The sequence below is a fragment of the Balaenoptera ricei genome, chromosome 13 (assembly GCF_028023285.1).
Source record: "Balaenoptera ricei isolate mBalRic1 chromosome 13, mBalRic1.hap2, whole genome shotgun sequence".
In the NCBI taxonomy this organism is placed as follows: Eukaryota; Metazoa; Chordata; class Mammalia; order Artiodactyla; family Balaenopteridae; genus Balaenoptera; species Balaenoptera ricei.
Window position 1 is genome coordinate 81,591,392 of NC_082651.1, and position 21,326 is coordinate 81,612,717.

The 21,326-nt window shown below is 46.9% G+C and overlaps 1 protein-coding gene and 1 non-coding gene across 2 annotated transcripts; one reads left to right on the forward strand and one right to left on the reverse strand.

Moving 5' to 3' along the window:
• Positions 1-302: 302 nt before the first annotated feature.
• Positions 303-20,998, reverse strand: TRIM54 (tripartite motif containing 54). Its single transcript, XM_059893377.1, has 9 exons — positions 20,476-20,998; positions 4,991-5,163; positions 4,288-4,459; positions 2,423-2,518; positions 1,510-1,743; positions 1,228-1,250; positions 987-1,111; positions 756-848; positions 303-448 (listed from the first exon to the last, which is right to left on the reverse strand). The coding sequence occupies exons 1-9, from the start codon at positions 20,641-20,643 to the stop codon at positions 438-440; spliced, it is 1,095 nt and encodes a 364-aa protein (XP_059749360.1). The 5' UTR covers positions 20,644-20,998; the 3' UTR covers positions 303-437.
• TRNAW-CCA (transfer RNA tryptophan (anticodon CCA)) lies at positions 9,849-9,921 on the forward strand. Its single transcript has one exon. It is a non-coding gene; the product is annotated as a tRNA-Trp (tRNA).
• Positions 20,999-21,326: the final 328 nt, after the last annotated feature.

The window sequence follows — 21,326 nt, forward strand, 5'->3', positions numbered from 1 at the left end:
TCGGCGAGAGGGGACCAGATGCTGCGGGAGGGCTCCGCGAGAACGGCTTTCAGCCAGGGTCCTGCGGTCCCCATCGTCCCCAAGTCTCCCAGGAACTCAAGCCCCGGTGCCGCCGCACCACCCCCGACCCTCTTGGCACTGGGCTTGCGAATCCGTGCCTGATATCGAGGAGGTGCCCAATAGGGGTTCATTCCACTTCCGCCCCCGAAATGGTCCCAGATTAGGAGAAGGTTGGGATGGATGGTGATGCGATCGTCGCCGAAGCCGAGGCTGAGAGAGTGAGCAGTGAAAGGAGCTGCGGGTCGGGACGCATTAGCCCTTTATTGAGTCCCTCCCCCGCGGCGGCGCTCCGAGCTGGGTGGCGGGTGGTCCCTGCTCAGGTCCTTCACCACCCGAGCGCCAGGCCGCGGGTGCGCAGCCTCCCCAACAGGGGCGAGTCAGTGCAGGCCTGTCCCCGGGAAAGAAAGCTCGGTGGGCGGGCGCTCCAAAGAGACAAGGCAACTCCAAAGCCCAGCTCACTCCCTTTCCCTAGCCAGGAGGGTTTCTCCTCCACTTCCCCACCCAACTCGGACTCCCAAACCCCCAGAGGAATGGATGGTGGGAAAGAAAGTTGTACTTCAGCACGCGCGCTAGGGGGCGCACCCCTCCTGGTTGAGGTTGGGAGTAGGGGCCCCAAGCGATCCCTGATGCAGCAGAGAGGGAGATCGCTGGGGGAGGGGCCGTACCAGCCAGACCCCGCCAATGCCCACACTCACCTTCCGGCCCCTCCAGCCGCTCTTCCTCTGGCCCTGCGCTGCCCTCTTCCCCGTCCAACGCTACCTCCTCATCCTCTTCCTCCCCAGAAGCGCCTGGGCGGAAGGAAGGCTGGGTGAGCTGGAGTCCCCGATTCTCTGGCCGTCTTGCACCCATCCCCCGACCCCCAACCTGGAGGGTCTGGACGCCTAGTCCTAGCGGCCCGCCGCCCCCTCCCATCCTCGCTCCCTCACCTGGCTGGAAGTCGATGGTCCTCAGCATTTCGGCCACATGCTCCACGCTCACGGTGAATTGCTCCATGCTTTCATAGCCCGGCTCCGGCCGTCCAGCCAGCTCCACCTTTGACATTGTCCCGACCCTGCGGCAACCGCAGCTGCAGCGGCTCATTTGGAAACACCCAGCACCCTCACCCCCTCCCGGTGGCAGCGGAGCCCCCTCGGCCCCTTCCTTTCCCTTCCCACTCCACCTACTCACTTATTGATCAGCTCCTTGGCCTGCTGCAGGGAAGAAAAGAGGGTGAGAGTAAGCATTGTGCCAACCTCTGGCAAAGTCCCATTTCTGGTGCCCAACACAGTCCTGCGGGGTCGGTGGGGATGCGCGTCCCAATTCGTTAAGGAAATAATGCACTCAGAGGGGGTGATTTGCCCAAGGCCGTGGGGCAAGTAGGTGCCAGAAATAAGACTTGAACCCGGTCTCCGCGTGTCAAGGCCCCCACTGCAGCCACTAGGCAGCCTGACACCATCCCCCAAAGCCCACCTGCAGATAGAGCGCCATCTGCGGTTCCTCCATGGACTGGATGGCGGACTCCACCAGCTTAGAGGAGGCCTCCAGGTGGTCTCCGTACTGGCGGATGAGGGCCCTGACGCGCTGCAGCTTCTCCTCCTGCTTCCGGGCCAGCGCCTGCAGCAGCTCACCCTTACGCTCCTCCAGAACTGCGCACAGGGCCTCAAACCTCTGGTTTAGCAACTGCTTCTGCCTCCGGCTGTTGTCCTGAAAGACCGGAAGCAAGGATGAGACCTCATAACTGGGAGAGCACGGGGCTACTTGTCCCACTCCCGACTTAATGGAAGTCACAGACAGCCAAGAAGAAAAGTGACCTGTCGATTACACCACAAATTAGTGGCAGAGACAGAACTCCAGCCAAGGGCTGCTGATTCCCAGATCTTTTCAGTAATAATAATGATATATATTTTGTTAAGGTTTAATTGACATATAACATTATATTAGCTTCAGGTGTACAACATGATGAATCAATATTTGTATATATTGTGAAATGATCACCACAATATGTCTAGTTAACATCCAGCACCATACATAGATTACAAATTTTTTTTTTCCTGTGATGAGAACTTTTAAGATCTACTCTCTCAGCAGATAACACTATATTTTAAAGAAGCTTCATGAGTGCTGTCTATATTACTTGTATTATCTCATTTAATTCTCAAAAAGATCCAATGAGGTAGCTAACATATCATTCTCTCATCACTATTTTATATAGTTAAAAACAAGAAAAACTGAACACAGAGAAGTTAAGTTACTGGACCAAAATCACAGAGCTAGTCAGGGACAGAGCTGGGATTCAAACCAGCAGCCTGGTAAGCACATCCCACTACTTGTGATCCACCTCCAGGAGTCCAGAAACTTTCCCTCCCTCCCATCCCAGGCTCACCTCAATGGTCTGGCACACCTCCTCCATCTGCGTGATCACTGCTTGCACACGGTCATTGCCTGCCACCAGCATCGAGATGCCATCACTGAGCTCACTCTGCCATACACACAGGCCAGCACTTAGGGCTGGAGGACCTAGTCAAGAGCTGTGCCCCCCCCCCCACCCTGGCCAGGCTGCCCAGGAAAGGACTGCCCCCTCCCCTCCACCATTAGGGCATCTTCAGGGCAGCTCTGACAGAGATCTAGAGAGTTTGGAGCCATTCAAGAAGTGTGGAAGCACCTTCTATGGATTCTGGAAGGAGGTGGAGAGAGGAAGTCCTCCACCACCAAATGAGAAAGGAAGAGACATTCACCAAATATCCACCAAATGCCAGGCACTGGCCTAGATGCTTTATCTGTAGATTCATGCCTTCCATCAATTTTGAAAAATTCTTCATGATTATCCATTAGGATAATATTGCCTCTTTTCCATTCTCTTTATTCTCTCATTCTGTGACTCTGATTAGATATATGTTAGACCTTCTCATTCTCAACCTCCTCATCTCCCAGTACTGTATTCTAAGTGGTTTTTTCAGTCCCCTCTTCCCCACCTTTTTTTTTTTAATTAAAAAAATTTTTTTTTTGCTGTGCCCTGTGGCTTGTGGGATCTTAGTTCCCTGACCAGGGATTGAACGCGGGCCCTCAACAGTGAAAGTGTGGAGTCCTAACAACTGGACCGCCAGGGAATTCCCCAGTCCTCTCTTCCTGAGAGAAATCTGTCATTTAATTCATCCTTTGAATGTTTTATTTCAACAATTATATTTTCATTTCAAAAAGTTGTATTTGGTTCTTTGTCAGATCTGCATTTTTGATAGTCTATTATTGCTTTTAAAAAATATTTATTTATTTATTTATTTTTGGCTGCATTGGGCCTTTGTTGCAGCATGCAGGATCTTTGTTGCAGCACACGGGCTCTTCATTGTGGTGTGCAGGCTTAGTTGCCCCACAGCATGTAGGATCCTAGTTCCCTGACCAGGGATCAAACCCTTGTCCCTGCATTGGAAGGCAGATTCTTAACCACTGGACCGGCAGGGAAGTCCCTATTGCTTATTTTAAAATTCCATTTTAAAGCATTTTATGCAAAGTGACTTTCCGTTCTTCAGTATTTCCAGTATCTGAATTTCTTTGTGTATCTTCAATCATGAGCTAATCTTTTGTTGTTCTTAATCTAAGAAAAACCCAAGGCCTAAATTGAGGGTTTTTCCTCCAGGCAGAATTTGCATTTGCTTTTGTCAAAAGCCAGGTGGCACAACTGACCACTTTAGGGATTCCTGGGATTCCAGTTTAACCTGGGATCCTTGGGGGTCCTCACTGCAGGCCCCCCACCTTTTAGGAGTTTGGAGGCATAATCTCATCTCTCTAGTTCAGTAATAATTTGCCCTGTGGGAAATCCTGCCTTTTCCGTGCTTATCACTCAGGGTTCTGTTCTCATCCCACTTCCCCTCCTCCTCTCCCCACCTCACCGGCACTTGGAGCTTTCCTTTACTTCCTAAGTGTCTACCAATTTAATTTTTAAATTATGTTTTATGTAGAATCTAGATGTGTGACAGTGAGATGGCCTTGAGAGTCCACCATACTGCATCCATTTCTCATTTTATCCTTACAGCTCTCAGGGGTAAGCATTTTCATCCCCATTTTACAAGTGAGGAACGTGAGGGCCAGAGAGGTCAAGTGACTTACCCAAGGTCACACACTGAGTCACGCATAGACTTGGGACTTCAGCCCTGATCTGCCTGCCTTTGAAACCAAGTGGAGTAAGAGGCTATAGTTTGAGACCCTTTCCTATGTCCCCACCCCCACACGCCTGCTCCCTCTGCTGCTTGATACCTTCTGGCGTTTGTAAATGGTGGGCAGTGGGGCCACCTCACAGTCCTTGTGGGCACCGAAGACCTTGCAGAGAGAGCAAGTGGGCACTTCACAGCTCAGGCAGTAGATATTGATCTTCTCATCTTCATGCTCCTCACACATGAGGTGCTGCTCAGCCTTGGAATGCAGCGGCCTGGAGAGGAGCGGACAGGGTGGCAGGAAGGTCAGGGGCCAGGCTGGGTGGGGGGCAAGGGTGTGAGGCTCCATGAACACCTTCTCTTCAGCCTCCACCACCCAGCGCCACCTTCTCTGCCCCTGCAGCTGGTGCTGTGGCTGGGCAGGCGAGTGACTTCCACGGGGCTCTTCCTTTGAGGAATAGAGCTATGGCATAGCGGAGACCTAGATCCAAGAGTAGTTTCTATTCCAGGGCAGGGAAGTCCCATGGGGCGGGACGTCATGGAGGGTTGGCAAGGACCTTGCTGGTGGACAGCCAGCCCCTCCCCAGGTGAAGAGGGGGAAGCACTAACCAGGAATCAGAGGCTGCCTGAGCTGGGTGACCTGACGAGCTGGGGGCAAGTCCCTCCTCTTCTCAGGTCCAGTCCTCTCATCACTAAACTGAAGAGGCAGGTTGATCGTTTCAGCTCCTCTCTTCTGGCCCTGATGGGTTCCCTGGCTGTGTCCCAGGCCCTGCACTTTAGAGAAACAAGAGACCCTAACAGCTCACCGGGAGGACTCCTGCTTGTAAATGTCGATAATGTTCTCCACTAGCAGATTCCGCTGCAGGCCGTAGACACCATGTCGGTCCAAGACAACCTCATGCCTGCAAGACGGGCAGCGGAAACGGCCTCCTGAAGACACAGTGGTGGAGCCCCGGGATTGCCACAGAGGGTTTGAGGCCTGTGGGGACGGGGAGCGTGAGAGAAAGGCACAGTGAGTCATGGGGGAACTGGGAGGAGGCAGGGGGAATATCACGGGGACTGGGGAGTAGGAGAGTGGTGAAGAGGAAGCATCAGCTCTTTTCTATGGCTGGACGCGCCTCTGAGAGCAGCTCTTGGTGGGTGGCCATGGAGACTTTCCCACCTTTGCCTTGTTACTCAGCCCACCTCCTTGAGTGTCCCTGCATCCAGAGCCTAGCTTGATCAAGCCTAGTTAGGGCAATCTCTCCTCAAAGCGGCCCAGCTTGGAGCTGTGGGGAGACATTGACCTCAGCAGGAAGGCCAAAGTAGGAAATGGACTCTGAGTGTTGCAATCCTCCAGCCTGGGGCTCTCACGGGCCACATCTGGGGGACGTTCTCTGCAGCCACGGTCAGGGGCACGGAGACAAGTGCTGAACAATGGGGCAGACATATTGAGCCGGGTAATTCGGGAAAATCACTCCAGGGACTGGGAATCAGGAGTCCTGGGTTCTTGTGCTGCCCCAACACTGCCCTACTATGCATATTTGGTCAAGCATTCAACCTCTGTACAATTAAGGACGAGATTGGATTATTTATTCTACCATAAACATTGAGTGTGTCAGGTAATTGCTAGGCTCTGGGCATAAAACATGAACAGGTACATCACATTACCCTCAGGGAGAGCAAACTGACAACCACATCCAGTGGGCTGCGTGTTATGACAGGAGGAATCTCAGAAGAAGGGTTTACCAGAGCTGCTCACCACTTCCTCCCGCTTACACTTCTTAGGGAACTTGCTCCATCGCATCCTAAACGGGAGAGCCCTGCCATGGCCCAGGCCACAGATGCTTGGCTCAGAATTGAGGAGGTGATCACCTGACCCAACAGGACCAATCAAATTTTCTCTCTAGGAACTTGGAATCGAGTCACAGAGGCTGAGGTGACTAGACCATTTGCAGCTTTTGAACTGAAAAAAGACTTGTGAAGTTGGGCTAAAAGCTGACATTGTGGCCACCCCAAAATCTGTGCAAGTGGACGGTGTGAGGGGTCAGACACTGTGAACAGAGAAGGCTGGTCTGCAAGGAAGAGAAACAGTCAATCTGGGGAGAGCAGCAGAGATGAAAGACTGGTAAATACTGCTTATTGTTGCTCGATATTCACCCCTTCTTCTTCAATAATAGAGCCCCTGAGTTTTTAGCAAGACACATGGAATAAAGACCATGTGACCAAGCCTCCCTTCCAGCTGGGTGTGACCAGGTGACTGCGTCTGGCCAATGGTATATAAATAGAAATGTTTTGTGCAATTTCTAGGAAGTATCTTTAATGGGAAGGGCATGCCCTACTCCTCCTCTTCTCTCCTTCCTGCTGGCTGGAATGAAGGTGGACTGGCAGGACTTCCCTGGTGGCGCAGGGGTTAAGAATCCACCTGCCAATGCAGGGGACACAGGTTCCATCCCTGGTCCAGAAGATCCCACATGCCGCAGAGCAACTAAGCCCGTGTGCCACAACGACTGAGCCTGCACTCTAGAGCCTGCGAGCCACAACTACTGAGCCCTTGTGCCACAACAACTGAAGCCTGTGTGCCTAGAGCCCATGTTCCACAAGAGAAGCCACCTCAATGAGAAGCACGCGCACCACAACAAAGAGTAGCCCCCGCTCACCGCAACTAGAGAAAGCCTGCACACAACAACGAAGACCCAACGCAGCTCAAAATAAATAAAGTAAATAAGAATTTTTAAAAATATGGACTGGCATAGGTTGAAGCAGCCATCTTGAGCCATGAAGTAGCCACATGTCAAGAATGGCAACAAGATAAAAGGAGTGAGTCTCTTATGAGGCAGTCCTGGACTGCCTACCCATACTTTCACTGGAGAGAAAAAATTTTACCTACTTGAAGCCATTGTTATTTTTGGTTTTCTGTCTTTTACAGCCGAACCTAATCCTAATTGGCTGGAATACCATGCACTCTTAGAGAGTAATGGAGAGAGAGTCACCTGTGACTTTGTATGTTCAGGTGTATTTCCCGCAATTGGGTTCCATAAAATTCTCCAAATCCTTATGCTATACATCAACCAGAAGGACCCTAATGCGTGTGCAGCAGCACCTATAGCACATAGAGGGCATCCAAGTCCAGAGTCTTATTTGATCCTTTGGTAGCAAGAGATGTAGGCAAGGCAGGAAATGTGGCCCCACTGTGAATTGGGTGACTTATCTTGGGGAGAGTGACAGGCATATCATAAATACTACATTTTGGGGGAATTTTTTTTTTTATTTATTTTATTTATTTATTTTTGGCTGCGTTGGGTCTTCATTGCTGCGCGCGGGCTTTCTCTAGTTGCGGCGAGTGGGGGCTACTCTTCATTGCGGTGCATGGGCTTTTCATTGCGGTGGCTTCTCTTGTTGTGGAGCACAGGCTCTAGGTGCGCGGGCTTCAGTAGCTGTGGCATGTGGGCTCAGTAGTTGTGGCACACAGGCTTAGCTGCTCCGCGGCATGTGGGATCTTCCCAGACCAGGGCTCGAACCTGTGTCCCCTGCATTGTCAGGAGGATTCTTAGCCACTGCACCACCAGGGAAGTCAGGGAATTTCTTTAGAATTATAAGAAGTTAACATTTTAGCCCATCATAAAGCTAGAACGGATTAGCTTGAGATTATTCAAGGCTGTGTTTGTGCATCTGTCCTTCTCAGTAACTGGAATTGTATGAATATTGTTGAGTTTAGTTTAAAGACTGGGTTAAAGTGTGAGATCGCTGGGCTTTTGTTTGCTTAATACAATAATCTTTCAATATTTAGAATCCAAGTGAGCAAGATGGTGTTAGGAGAGCTCTAAGCCTGCAGACTTACTCCTGGAAGGATCTTCTCTTTGATTTGCTGGTGGCAAGCATATAAAGGTGCTCAGTAAATGTCTGAATGGGAGGAAAGGGGGCGTATTCTAAAGTCTTGACCCAGAGCAAAGACAAACTGCTAAGTAGCCTCTCCTAACCTCCCTCTCTCGCTGCACTCTTCCTCTATACTCATTATTTAACAGTCAACACATGTTTTGAGGGCCTATTATGTGTCAAGCACTGTGCTGTGGGCTTTCCAGACATTACTGAATTAACCCTCAAGAATTTCTTGTAAAGATGGTGGAGGAAATGAACATTTACCCCCTAACTTGGACTACAAGAAATATAACCACAAGGCTAACACCTATTGAACACTTAGTTTATGCCAGGCTTTGCTCTAAGTCCTTTTATTTGTATTAACTCATTTCATCCTCATGTCATTAGCCCCATTTCAAACATGGGAAATTGTAGCCCAGAAAAGTTAAATAAATTTGCACATGGTCATCAGCTAATAGGTGGCGGAATCAATATTTGAACTCAGGCACTCGGACCCCAGAGCCCATCCTAATAATCATTATACTGCATTGTCAGATACAATAAAATTTAGGCCAATTGAAGAATGATGCCCAGAGCTAACATCTGTCTCTCTGAGCCTCAGGTGAAACATTTTAGTAAAAGAGTCATGAAGGACCAAACAACAACCTGTCACACAGAAAAGAGAGGACAGCCTAAAAATCAACTTTGCAACTGTGCAACTGTGGATTGAAGTTATTTGAGCAGAAATAAACAAAAGATGACCCATCAAACCAAAATCCCGTTGCCACGGAGCGCTAAGAGGGCCCAGCGGGCAACCAGAATGATCTGCTTGTCTGTGAAAAGAAGAAATAGCTCAAATCTCAGGGGAGATGGATCTCCCTGCCCCCACGGCAGATAATTCATCAGATTCTGTGTGAAAAATATTCTGAGGCAACATAACCAAATTGGGACACTCAACTGCCTACTAATCCAGGTCATACCCCTCTGTTTTCCAAAGAAGCCAAAGAGCTAAACAGAGATTACAAACCAATGACAACATCCAGCTAGCCAGTCTGCATTTAAGAGAACAGAGGAAGGAAGCCAAGGTAAACAGGGTTGAGTGAAGAATTCACCCTCAGCACCAGATAAAGCTACCCCTATACAAAGAGGAGTGATAAGCAGAAGAGATCTAACAGGAGATACAAGCCAAGATATTACAAAAAGAAAAGGGAAAAGAAAGCAAGATGAGCAAAGGACAGATGAAGAAAACCCTCTGGAAGAAGAATTGCTCCAGCAAACAATTCAATTTCAATCTAACATTTTTAAAGAAATGAAGAAAACATAGTCTCCTTAATTAAAGAAGAGATATAAGGGAGCAAAGCTGGAAGAAAAAAGTGAGCTGGCAGAATTAAGGAAAGTAAAATATGTTATCAACATAGAAAGAAAATTCACATTTGACACAGTAAGAAGTAGAATATATGATACTGATAAAAGTCACATAGATTTTAGTAGAAAATAACAGAGACACAAGTAACCAGGACTGCATGCTACAACATGGATCAACCTTGAAAATGCTGTGCTAAGTGAAATAAGCCAGTCACAAAAGGACAAATACTGTATAATCCCTCTTATATGAGGCACCTAGAATAGTCAAATTCACAGAGACAGAAAACAGAAGGGTGGTTGCCGGGGGTTGGGGGAGGGGAAATGGGGAGTTATTATTTAATGGGTACAGAGTTTCGGTTTGGGATGATGAAAGTTCTGAAGATGGATAGTGGTGATGGTTGAACGACAATGTGAATGTTCTTAATGCCACTGAACTGCACACTTAAGACTGGTTAAGGGACTTCCCTGGTGGTCCAGTGGTTAAGACTCCACGCTTCCAATGCAGGGGGCCCGGGTTCAATCCCTGGTCAGGGAACTAGATCCCACATGCTGCAACTAAAGATCCCACATGCCACAACTAAGACCCAGCCAAATAAATAAATAAATAAATTTTTAAAAAGACTGGTTAAGATAGTAAATTTATATTATGTGGATTTTACCACAGTATTACAAAAGAAAAGAAAAAGTAATCAGGACTTGTTGGGTTATCTTGGCCAAGGGTCCTACTTCAGACTCCCCACATGAGGACTGACCTCAGGGATTGGCCTGAGGTGGGCTGGCGAGGCACTCTACCTCTTCATCGCTTCCCCACCTGCCAAAGAAATTTCTGTGGTAGCTCATCCCACTGGCTAACCATGACCATTCTCCCAGGACCAGGGGCTCTGAGAGGCAATCAGTACTCAGGCAGTCAACCGTCCATCCCTTGTTTGAAGAACACCACCTTTCTTGGGAGCTGGAGAGCACACAGGGCGGGCGAGGTGGAGGGTTGCATCGCTTTGGCCACAGGGTGGTGCTGCTCCCTGGAGCAGATGCCACAGATGAGCGCAGCTTTGACATTCATCCCTGGGTCCCAGAGTCCCTCCCTCTTCCACAGCTCAACTCCTCCTGCCATATCCTACTTCTGGTTGGCTTTCCTCCTAACCTCGAGGGCACCCCTTCCTTTCTGTGATGGCTTTGGCAATGTTTCCCCCACCCAACTCCACACCGCCCCACTTCCTTTGCTAGACCCTGAAGCATATATATATATATATACGTGTACATATATGCCCTTTGGTACTGGGGCTAAATTTGACTGGTAATAAAATAGTAAAGTTTTTCTTTTGCATTTTCCAGGCCCTCGAGCTTATGGCCCAACACGCATGTTGCTTAGAGGCCTCACTGTGCTACCCATGTGCTCAGTACTTCCCCCAATACAGCATACATACTGAGGACAGGTGTGAAGATTTCAGGTGATACGAGGATGGACATTTAAATTTTTTATGTGTTTATCTCAATGCATATTAGAAAAAATAACCAGCCTATAAAACTGGTGATTTTTCATGGATTTTGTCATTGAGAATGATAAATATTTCAACTTTAAAAGTGAGTTCTGGGGGCTTCCCTGGTGGCACAGTGGTTGAGAATCTGCCTGCCAATGCAGGGGACACGGGTTCGAGCCCTGGTCTGGGAAGATCCCACATGCCGCGGAGCAACTGGGCCCGTGAGCCACAACTACTGAGCCTGAGCGTCTGGAGCCTCTGCTCCGCAACAAGAGAGGCCGCGATAGTGACAGGCCCGCGCACCGCGATGAAGAGTGGCCCCCACTCGCCGCAACTGGAGGAAGCCCTCACACAGAAACGAAGACCCAACACAGCCAGAAATAAACATAATAAATAAATAATAAAAAAAAAAAAAAAAAAAAAAAAAAGTGAGTTCTGGGACTTCCCTGGTGGCGCAGTGGTTAAGAATCCGCCTGCCAATGCAGGGGACACAGGTTCGAGCCCACGTGGGAAAATCCCACGTGCCGCGGAGCAACGAAGCCAGTGCACCACAACTACTGAGCCTGCGCTCTAGAGCCTGCGAGCTACAACTACGGAGCCCACGTGCCACAACTACTGAGCCCTTGAGCCACAACTACTGAGCACGCGTGCCACAACTACTGAAGCCCGCGTGCCTAGAGCCTGTGCTCCGCAGCAAGAGAAGCCACCGCAATGAGAAGCCCACACACTGCAAGGAAGAGGAGCCCCCGCTCGCTGCAACTAGAGAAAGCCCGTGTGAAGCAATGAAGACCCAACGCAGCCAAAAATAAATAAATTTATTTTTTTAAAAAAGTGAGTTCTTTTGATTAACAACATTGTTAATCAACTATACTCCAATATATTGTAAAATAAAAAGTTTTTAAAAATGTGAGTTCTTTTCAATAGAAATACTCAAGCATAGCATAGGTGGTACACAGCTTTGGCAAACATCAGGAAGGTGAAACGAGAATGAAGTTTGGGACGTTTGCTCTAACCCTTTTCTGACTCCCTCCCCTTATCAAAACTTGTGTGTCTTGCATCCCAAACCTTTTGCAAATGCTAGGTGGCTACTTTGAGAAAGTCACCTGTACTGGATATGTAGATAAAATTGTTACCCATTCTTGGCAACATCTCTATATTTTAACAGAGATGATATGCAGGATGATATAGGGAAAGTAACACTGATCTGAAGATCTGGTTTGGGATTTGCCATTTATGACCTTGGGAAAATAATTTCTCTTAGGGCTCAGATTTCCTCAGATCTAAAAAGAGGATTCGTACTTAGCACTAGCTCCTTTCAAAGGCTGATGTTTTCTGAGCAATGAGCCTTAATGGATATATTTATGGTAAGAATACTGACCAGTGTGGGGGAAGGGAGTTGTTGGTTTTCATAACAACCTTCTCCTCTCATATGTTGCAGGCCACCATATCCCACTCTGTTTAAAGTTTTGGCTCCTGTGATCTGGTATCTCACTTGTTTTTGCCAGTCCCTAGCTGTCCCTGGATCGCCCTCTTCCTGTCTGATGTCAGCACTTCCTGAAATCCCATCTCCTCTGAAACAGCCCCAGTGTATTTAGATGGATTTATACATTCTACAATTTGTATTATCTGTGAGGTTTAAATTTTACATAATACACCTGTATTATTTTTGTAACCAGAAGGAACAGTAAAATTGCTTTTTCAGATAGTTAACATGCTGGTTATTTAATAGTAAAGATTAAATGAGTTATAGAGGAATTATTATGCAACTATCTTTAACAGTTCTTAACATGGGGAGAGACCCATGAAAAAAGCAGGATATAAGTCTGTATAGACAGTAGGATCCCAATTTTGAAATGAGTGATGGGATTTACAGGATTTTAAAATTTCTTCTTTGTAGTCATCTACATTTACCAAGTATCTTTGTATAGACCATGAAATTACTTTATAAAATACATAAAATAAAAATTAAACATTTTGGCAATCATTTCCATTGAGTGATAGAATTGTGGGTGATTCCTTTTTTTTTTTTTTAATATAATTTCCAAATTTTGTACAAGGACTTTGGGTTTGGGGGAAAAAAAAACCCTTTACTTTTAAAAAGTGCAATGCTCAATCCTGCCGTGAATGAAAAGGGGGCGCTAGAGTGACAGGCGAGTTAACAAGTGAAAACGCTACTTAGGAGACCGTAAGGAACCATGTTAGTTCGAGGGAAGGAGGTGTTTAAGATGATACCATTTGAAGACAGGGTAGACAGGAAGCAGGAGATGGTCGTTAGGAAAGAGTTTCAGGAGACCAGAGATACTATAGGAGTTTAGGTTACAGACAGAGGAGTCCTGAGACGGGCGGGGGTTGCGGGGTTGGGGGGGGAGCTAGAAAGGTAGGTTTTACCAAGAAGGGCTCTTTTTTTTTTTTTTTTGGCTGCGTTGGGTCTTCGTTGCTGCACGCGGGCTTTAGTTGTGGCGAGCAGGGGCTACTCTCTGTTGCGGAGCACGGGCTGTAGGCGTGTGGGCTTCAGCAGTTGTGGCACGTGGGCTCAGTAGTTGCGGCTCGTGGGCTCAGTAGTTGTGGCTCACAGGCTCTAGAGCTCAGGCTCAGTAGTTGTGGCGCACGGGCTTAGTTGCTCCGTGGCATGTGGGATCTTCCCAGACCGGGGCTTGAACCCGTGTTCCCTGCATTGGCAGGCGGATTCTTAACCACTGTGCCACCAGGGAAACCCCCAAGAAGGGCTTTTTAAAAATAATTGTGGTAAAATCATGGAGGGCTTTGAATCCAAGGGTAAAGATCTGAACTTAACTTTATAGGCAAGGTTTCTAAACTGCAAGAGAAAATTAGAGTGAATATTAATCTAACAGAGGTGATTTGGATACATGGGAGAGGAGACTATGGCTTTTGCTTCTGATCTAAAGGCACAGATCAGAAGCAAGAGCCATAGTCAGTGCAGGTCACAGGCTTGCCCTCAGATAGTGGCAGTAATCCTGCAAAGACTAGGGATGCCAGAGGTGGAATCTGGCCAATCACTTGGCTGTGGGTGGGCTGTGGGGAAAGGAGGGAGTAAGACAATTCAGGCATTTCAAGCCTAGATGCTTGGGGAGACACCGGAAGCTGTATGCTGTATACATTTCGTATGACAAAATGTATAATCTTGTCAATTATACCTCAACAGAGCTGGGGAATAAATGCTGGAGAACTTAACCTGGGGGCCAGAGCCCCCAAAAGATCCATGACTACAACTTAAGGGGTCTGTGAGCCTCGATGGGAAAACAATTACATCTTCATTTTCACTAATGTGCCTAGCAGAACTTGAGCGCTTTCTTCAATTATGAAGGTAGGCAACAAACCACGTAGGTTTAGTAGTACCTGTGACTTTGTCACCAACAGAAATCATGGGTATTTTCATATCGCATTACAGTTGTTGATCAAATCTCCAAAAACAATTTATACTTGTCACTACTTCTAAACTATAGTAGTTATTAGGCCCACTGTTCCTTCTCTCTTTTTTTTTTTTGGCTGCACCGCTAGGCATGTGGGATCTTAGTTCCCTGACCAGGCATCGAACCCATGCCCCGTGCAGTGGAAGCGCAGAGTCCTAACCACTGGCCCGCCAGGGAATTCCCCCATCTCATTATTTAATGTGTTAATCGAGAAGCACATATATTACTCTATCAAAAAACATGTTCTAATTATTTTGGTAATTATATTCCAGCGTTTCTCAAGCTTTTTTTTCACTCCTGCCTCTTCTAAGAGCCTTTTAAGACATTTCCCCCCAATTGCTATCCCCCGCAATTAAATTTTAACACCACAAATCTTAAAAATGTCAAACTCATAGAAGCAGAGATTAGAAAGCCAGTTGCCAGAGGCTCGGGGTGGGGAAATGGGTAGCTGTTGGTCAAAGGGCACAAACTTTCAGTTATAAAATGAAGTTCCCGGGAGCTGATGTACAGCATGGTGACTGTAGTTAATAACACTATGTTGTGTACTTGGCAACTGCTGAGAGAGTCTAGACCCCTCACACACAAACATGGAAACGGTGAGGTGATGGATGTGTTAACTACCTTGATTGTGGTAATCATTTTACAGTGTATAGATATATCACATTATCATGTTGTATACCTTAAATATATATAATTTTGTCAATTATACCTCAACAGAGCTGGGAAATAAAGTTTTACATAAGAGCAGAAAATAAATAAAAAGTAAAATTGCAATAAATTTTTTTTAATACCACAGATAAAATTGGAGCAATATCACCCCCACTGAGACTGCATGCTGTGTTCTAATGCAACTGGCTTTTTCTTTATAATCATATATATTTTATGCACTTAAAAACCCTGTTCTTAAAAAAACACACATATACATTGTCCTTAGGATCCATAGGCTTCACAAACTAAAAAGGGATCTATAGCACAAAAAGAGATTACTTCCTGCCCTGATCGTGAGTCCCAGATGGTCTCATCACAAATAGGAACTTTATACTCTGAGGTGCGCATGGCAACTTCCTTAATACGTCTCCATAGCTGACAGTCTCCACCTTGGGCTAAAGATCTCTCAGCTGACCAGTATCCAGTTAGCATAAGCTATCTTCTGCTTCTGTTAATCTTTCTATTTTAAGACTAAGAAATAGCTTTGCTTAAATCTTACATTTACACAAGGGAGCCAGCCCCATAAAGTAAAATTTCACAGGCCAATAATGTGATGTGTAGAGAAAATTCCATCACTCTAGGAAACAGAACACCTACATTTATGTCCCTACTCTGTCCCTTTGTTTGTGTGACTGTAACCTGTTTCCTGTGTTCTCCCCTGTAAAATGGAAATGACATTGATTCTAACTCAAATGGAATCACACATATGAAGGTACTCTATAAATTATAAAGCACTGTACAAATGGTTATTAAAAATCTTAATCTAGACCTTAAAAATATATGACCACATAGAACCACAGGACATGAAATAACTGTTCTTTCTTCACTGTGAAGGATAAAATGGAATGGAATAAATACATGGAATTCTAGGCCATGATCAGGGGTTTTGTGTGGCATAAGAGCTATATGGTGCCTTCTATTTCTTTTGTAATGGTCCATGGCATCCAACAGAAATGTTCCATCTAGAAAGATGCTCCGTGAACGCAGTTTCTCTATCAAATCTATTCTTATCTCAGAATGTTTTCCCACTTTCCTGGCTATCCAGAGTGATGCTGATTGCAGATACTGGCCCAGGATGTAAGGGGGCTTGTTGGAGGCTACCTCCCCTAAACTATTGGCCTGGCCAATGATGAATAGTGGACCACGCAGATACTCTGTGCCAGACCCTCAGAATACACTGGAGAAACTGGGAAAATGGTGGCAGAAGACCAGACATTTGGTCTGGTGACCTTGGCCCTCTTCCTCTGAGCTTTAGAAGAATACAGGCGTTGGCGGCAAAAGCTGAGCTGTGGGTGGAGAAGGGGTTTTGGGTGGTGAGCTAGCTCTGCCCGACAGAACCTAGCAATGAGTGTGGCACAGGGGTTTGTGAACGGAGGCTGGCTGAAAGGAGGGCTGGTAAGCAGAAGAGTGAGCCAAGGTAGGACACTAGTAACAGAATGCAAAGTCCTGAAAAAATGGAAATCCATAATGATATTTCTTGAATTTGTGAAATCAGATTGTTAGAATTACAAGGATGTTAAAGATCAGTTTAAAACCTCCGTTTCATCCATACATGTGTAAACAGGCTTGAAGAGGTGAAATAGCCTGCTTTACATCACATGACAAATTAAGGAAGAAGCTGGTGGGACTTGAGCCCAGGAATGCTGAATCTCTGTCTATGATTTTGTTTCCCACTCAACCCAGTTTCTTCCCTAAAGTAAGATCCTAAGCCTGCTACAAGGTTAACACAATTCACAAAATTTCAGTGAACCAATTTCTCAAAAAGGAGACCTGCCCAAGGCTGGGCTGGGGTGGGGATGTCTTGGTGCCCTCAGTAGCAGGTGGAAGTGGCCAAGGAGACAGGCTGTGTAGGGTTTTCACCAGCTGGCCTGTACTTGATGACAGCAGGTCCTAACAATTAGCCGGTAAAGAAGTGGAATTCGGGATGAAGTAAAAGAGGTCATCTCTTTCCCAGACTGCCCTTTATGAGAGAATGAGACCCCTTTATTGCTATCCCCATCTCTGTAAATCTCTCCCTACATGGACACCCTCCAGAAAAGCTGTTTCTGATCAACCTTCTTACAAGGCCTTCTAGTTGCCTGTTAAGTTACAACAGGTTGCAGCTCATAAACAAGTGCCCACAGTGAAGTGGGGGCAGGTATAAAAATAAACCGAAGGCTGCTTTAAAGTAGTTTAGGAGTGAATAGAGTTTACAAATTCAGAAACACATGGGAAGATGTTTGTGTCAAATTCCCACACCGACAGCTTTCCTCTAGTCAAAATGCTTGGTAGCTGAGTGGGTGCAAGTGTGGGGAAAGAGAGAGAGAGAAATTAGAGGGTAAGGTTAATGTGGTGTTTTGGTGTTTTATTCTGTTTAAATTCAGAGAGAGAGAGAGAGAGAGAGAGAGCTGTATCACAGCTCTGAAGAAAACTAGTTAAATTGTGATGGCAACTATGTAAAAATATGAGACAAGCACTTGAAAGTAATATGCAAACATGAAAATAATTGTGTTGGAGGAGGTGGGATCATGGATGATTTCCTCCCAAACCCTTAATACGGTTCAACATTTTCAATGAAAAAAAAATTTTTTTTCTTTTTTGGCCGTGTTGTGTGGCATGTGGGATCTTAGCTCCCCGACCAGGGATTGAACCTGGGCCCTCAGCAGTGAGAGCTCGGAGTCGTAACCAGTGGACTGCCAGGGAATTACCTCAATGAAATATTTTAACTTTTAAGATTTTGCTTCCTGGCTTTTTTGTTAACCTGATGTTATAAGATCATACTCCCTCCAAATTCTTGTTTGTTGCCCATCACAGCAGTTTTTAGGACAGCAGAACACTGGGCATCATCTAAATGTTTCAGAGTGCAGATTAAACAGACTGTGGCCCAGCTACAACAATGGACCACTATACAGCCATGAAAAAGGAAGGTGCATGAACTTTTTTTTTTTTTTTTTTTGGCTGTGCCGCAAGGCCTGCGGGATCTTAGTTCCCTGACCAGGGGTTGAACCTGTGCCCCCTGCAGTGGAAGTGCAGAGCCTTAAGCACTGGATCACCGGGGAAGTCCCAAAACGAAGGTGCATATCAGAATGTGCGGATATGAAACAATGGCTAAGAGAGCAAACAAAGGCAGGTATAGGATGAATTTAGTTTAAACGTGTGTGTATACACACACACAGAGAAACGTCTACCGGACCACGGAAAATTTCTGGAAGTATACCCAAGAAAGTTGGTAATGGCTACCTCCATCTGGAGAAGGGAATTACATAGGGCCTGAGGTGAAGATTCACTTTTCATGATATAAATTCCTATAGCGTCTGAAAAAAAAAAAAAGTGTGTGTGTGGGGGTGTATAATATACTGGTATCACTTTTCTAAGTCCTATTAACTTTCTAGGCAACGTTCTAAGGGTGTTCTTCCTAAGTAGTTTTAAGAGAGAGAAACCACAAGTCCTATTCTTGTCGCCATACTTAGAAAACAGACAATCTGATTATGCCTAGAGTTGTCAAAATGTGGAGGCAATGTGTGAAGAAATTAAATATGCTCATCTTTCACAGGGAGATCTACTGAGATGTATATACATAAGTGCAGCTGAAGAACTGGGTCAGCCTCCCACCAGGCCACCCCAAATAAAGCAGCAAGGAAATGAGCTGTTCAACTTCTCTCCTTGGAGGGCCCAGGGGTGCCCTGCACTCTAAAAGATACACAGTAGTCCAGATGCACAGAACCATCCCAAAGCTCTGGGAATCATGTTCTCTCCCAAATATTCTGTACCAAACAATTCCCAGGTCTCTCAGGGCCCAGATCAGTATTCCAGAGCTTCAAGGAACCAAAACAGTGTGTCTAGATACAGAGGATGGACTGGAACATCTTCTAGCCTCCATATGGAGGACCGTCCCTGGGTCCTCTTCCCAACGACACTGTGTGCCATGTACTTTAATATTCTGACCAATTTTTTACAGAACATGTTACCTTCACTTTCAAAACTTTGTTTTGCTTTCACATATTTCAGGCTCTAATGAAAAGACGTTTCACTACAAATTCATGAGGAGGGATGGCAAAATCTTTTTGTCATTCCCTCCTAGGCATCTCAGCCTGAAGGATGTTCAGTGTTACTAAGACCGAGGGAAAACCCAAGATAGTGGGCAAGGCATAGCCTCTGGTACATGACTTAGTGCCCGGGATAAGCAGATCCCAGAGGGGGAAAATCACTGGCTCCGAGGTTCTCTGGAGCCAAATAATGGCAGGTTTGGACACGTAGAGGAACAGGAGATGGGCACAAGCCTTGATGGGAAGATGGCAGGAGAGACCATGGAGTTCAGTGAAGACGGCAGACAGCAAAGGGTGGGTCACAGGGCACAGCTGTGGACCTGAATTCGCCAGCCCATTATTTTCCCCCAAACATGCTGCCCCTAAAGAACTTAAAAGGGAAACAGCTTCTCGGTTAAGTTGAAAATCACGTGTTCAACACATTTCCTCATAATTTCTGATACAGATGAAGAACATGTGCTCATGATGTTCCTTATCACTGCCATGCCCACTAAGCCAGCCAGCTCTGGTCTATTCTGAGTTTTCACTTCATTTGCAAGGGTGTGTGTGTGTGTGTGTGTGTGTGTGTGTGTGTGTGTGTGTACGTGCCTTTATCCCTCACTCTCCCTGATCTTTGTTCATTTTATAGGTTACTAGAACCTACACCAGGGCACGGGGCAAGAAAGAAAACCCATTTATATAAACCATTCTGGTATGTGCTTTTATTTTTGAAACCAGGAGCTAAAATGATATCTGTGAATTTGACTAGCTATGCTTTGCTCCATGACCACACATAAGCCAAGACTGGTTACATTTTGGGGAAGCAAAATTTATTCTCTGCCTTTTCCCTGCTTAAGTGACCTCAATCCCTTTTAACAAGCAGGTCCCTTTACTGACCAGTCTGAGGGGGGACACAGGTGCGAACTTCAGCTGGGGAGGATTCCCAGTCCCCTGCCCACTGTCTAACTCTGCCCCCCTCAGAGATGGATGCGTTCGGCTTTGCTTTAAATACAAATAGTTTCACTGTCATCATGGACCTTTCTCACAGAGTTTATTTTTTAACGTTTCAGTATCTCACTGCTATTTTCTCCAGATTTTCCATATTGTTCTCGAAATCTCAAACTCCAAACTGGAATGCAGAGTCTAGCACAGACTGTCACACAGCCTGGTGGAGGATCGCTTCCCTCCCAGTTTCTAAGGGGGTCTCCTTTCCTCTGTAGATACCAGCATCCCAGCGGCTGTCCACGCACAGGCTGTACTCGCCAGCCTGCAGAGCAGCTGCTGACTCATGCTTACTTTGGGATCTGCTAGGACCCCTGGCTCTTCTTCTGCTCTTCAGCCAGGACAGCCACCACCCACCTCATGGAACCCTCCTCCCATCACCTTCTGGGATCTCAGCGCTGACCCGATGAGAAGTCTCCCACGAGTCTGCACTGCTTTACCCGGCCCTGCCCCTGCCCCGGCCCACCTGGAAGACGTCATTGGCACACTTGCGGCACAGGTTGTGCTGGCAGGGCAGGATCACCACCGGTTTGGAGAACATCTCCAGGCAGATGGGGCAGATGAGCTGCTTCTCCAGGCTGTCCATGCTGTGTGCATCCCCGAGCAGCGGCTTGAAACCCACTGTGAAGTTCATCCCCTCAGCAATCGTGCCTACCCTGGCCTTGACCCTGGTCCTGGCCTTCCCTCACTGCCTCTGGACCCTTCCTCGTTTACGTTAGACAGTCTGCAGATTCTTGTGTTCCCTTCTGTTGCTCACTCCCGAAATAGCTCTGCTATCTCTTCTGTCCCTTCCTCTAACAATTTGCCTTGTCTTAGATCGCTGTTTTCAGACACTTCTCTGTCTCTCCTGAGTCTCTGCTCTGTACCCCAGCCAGGCACACGTAGCTTTTTCTATCCCTCCCTCCCTGAATGGCTCTGTCCCTGGAAATTTCTCCTTTTGTTTCCCAAACCACTCTTGTCCACTCTATGGGCGGCACTGTTTGTCTCTCACTGCCCAAAGAGGAGATTGTTTTTTAACGTGGGGGTGGGGAACAAGGGGCATGTGTGTGTGACATTCCAGCTCCCAATTTAGCTCATGTAAGGTGAGCCACAGCTGTCACCGAGTGACCCTGACTCACTCAGGAACGGGTGACTCCCTTGAGCAAGAGCCGGGGTGAGCTTCACCGCTTATGGTGGAAGGTAGGACAGCAAAGTGGCTCTTACTCAGGGGGCTCCTGTGAGCCCCTGACCCCCATGCTCTGGCCTGGGCCCCTCTTCCAGGGCAGTGACACAGAATCTGAATCGGCCTGTATGAGAGGCACCATCCATGGCTCGGGG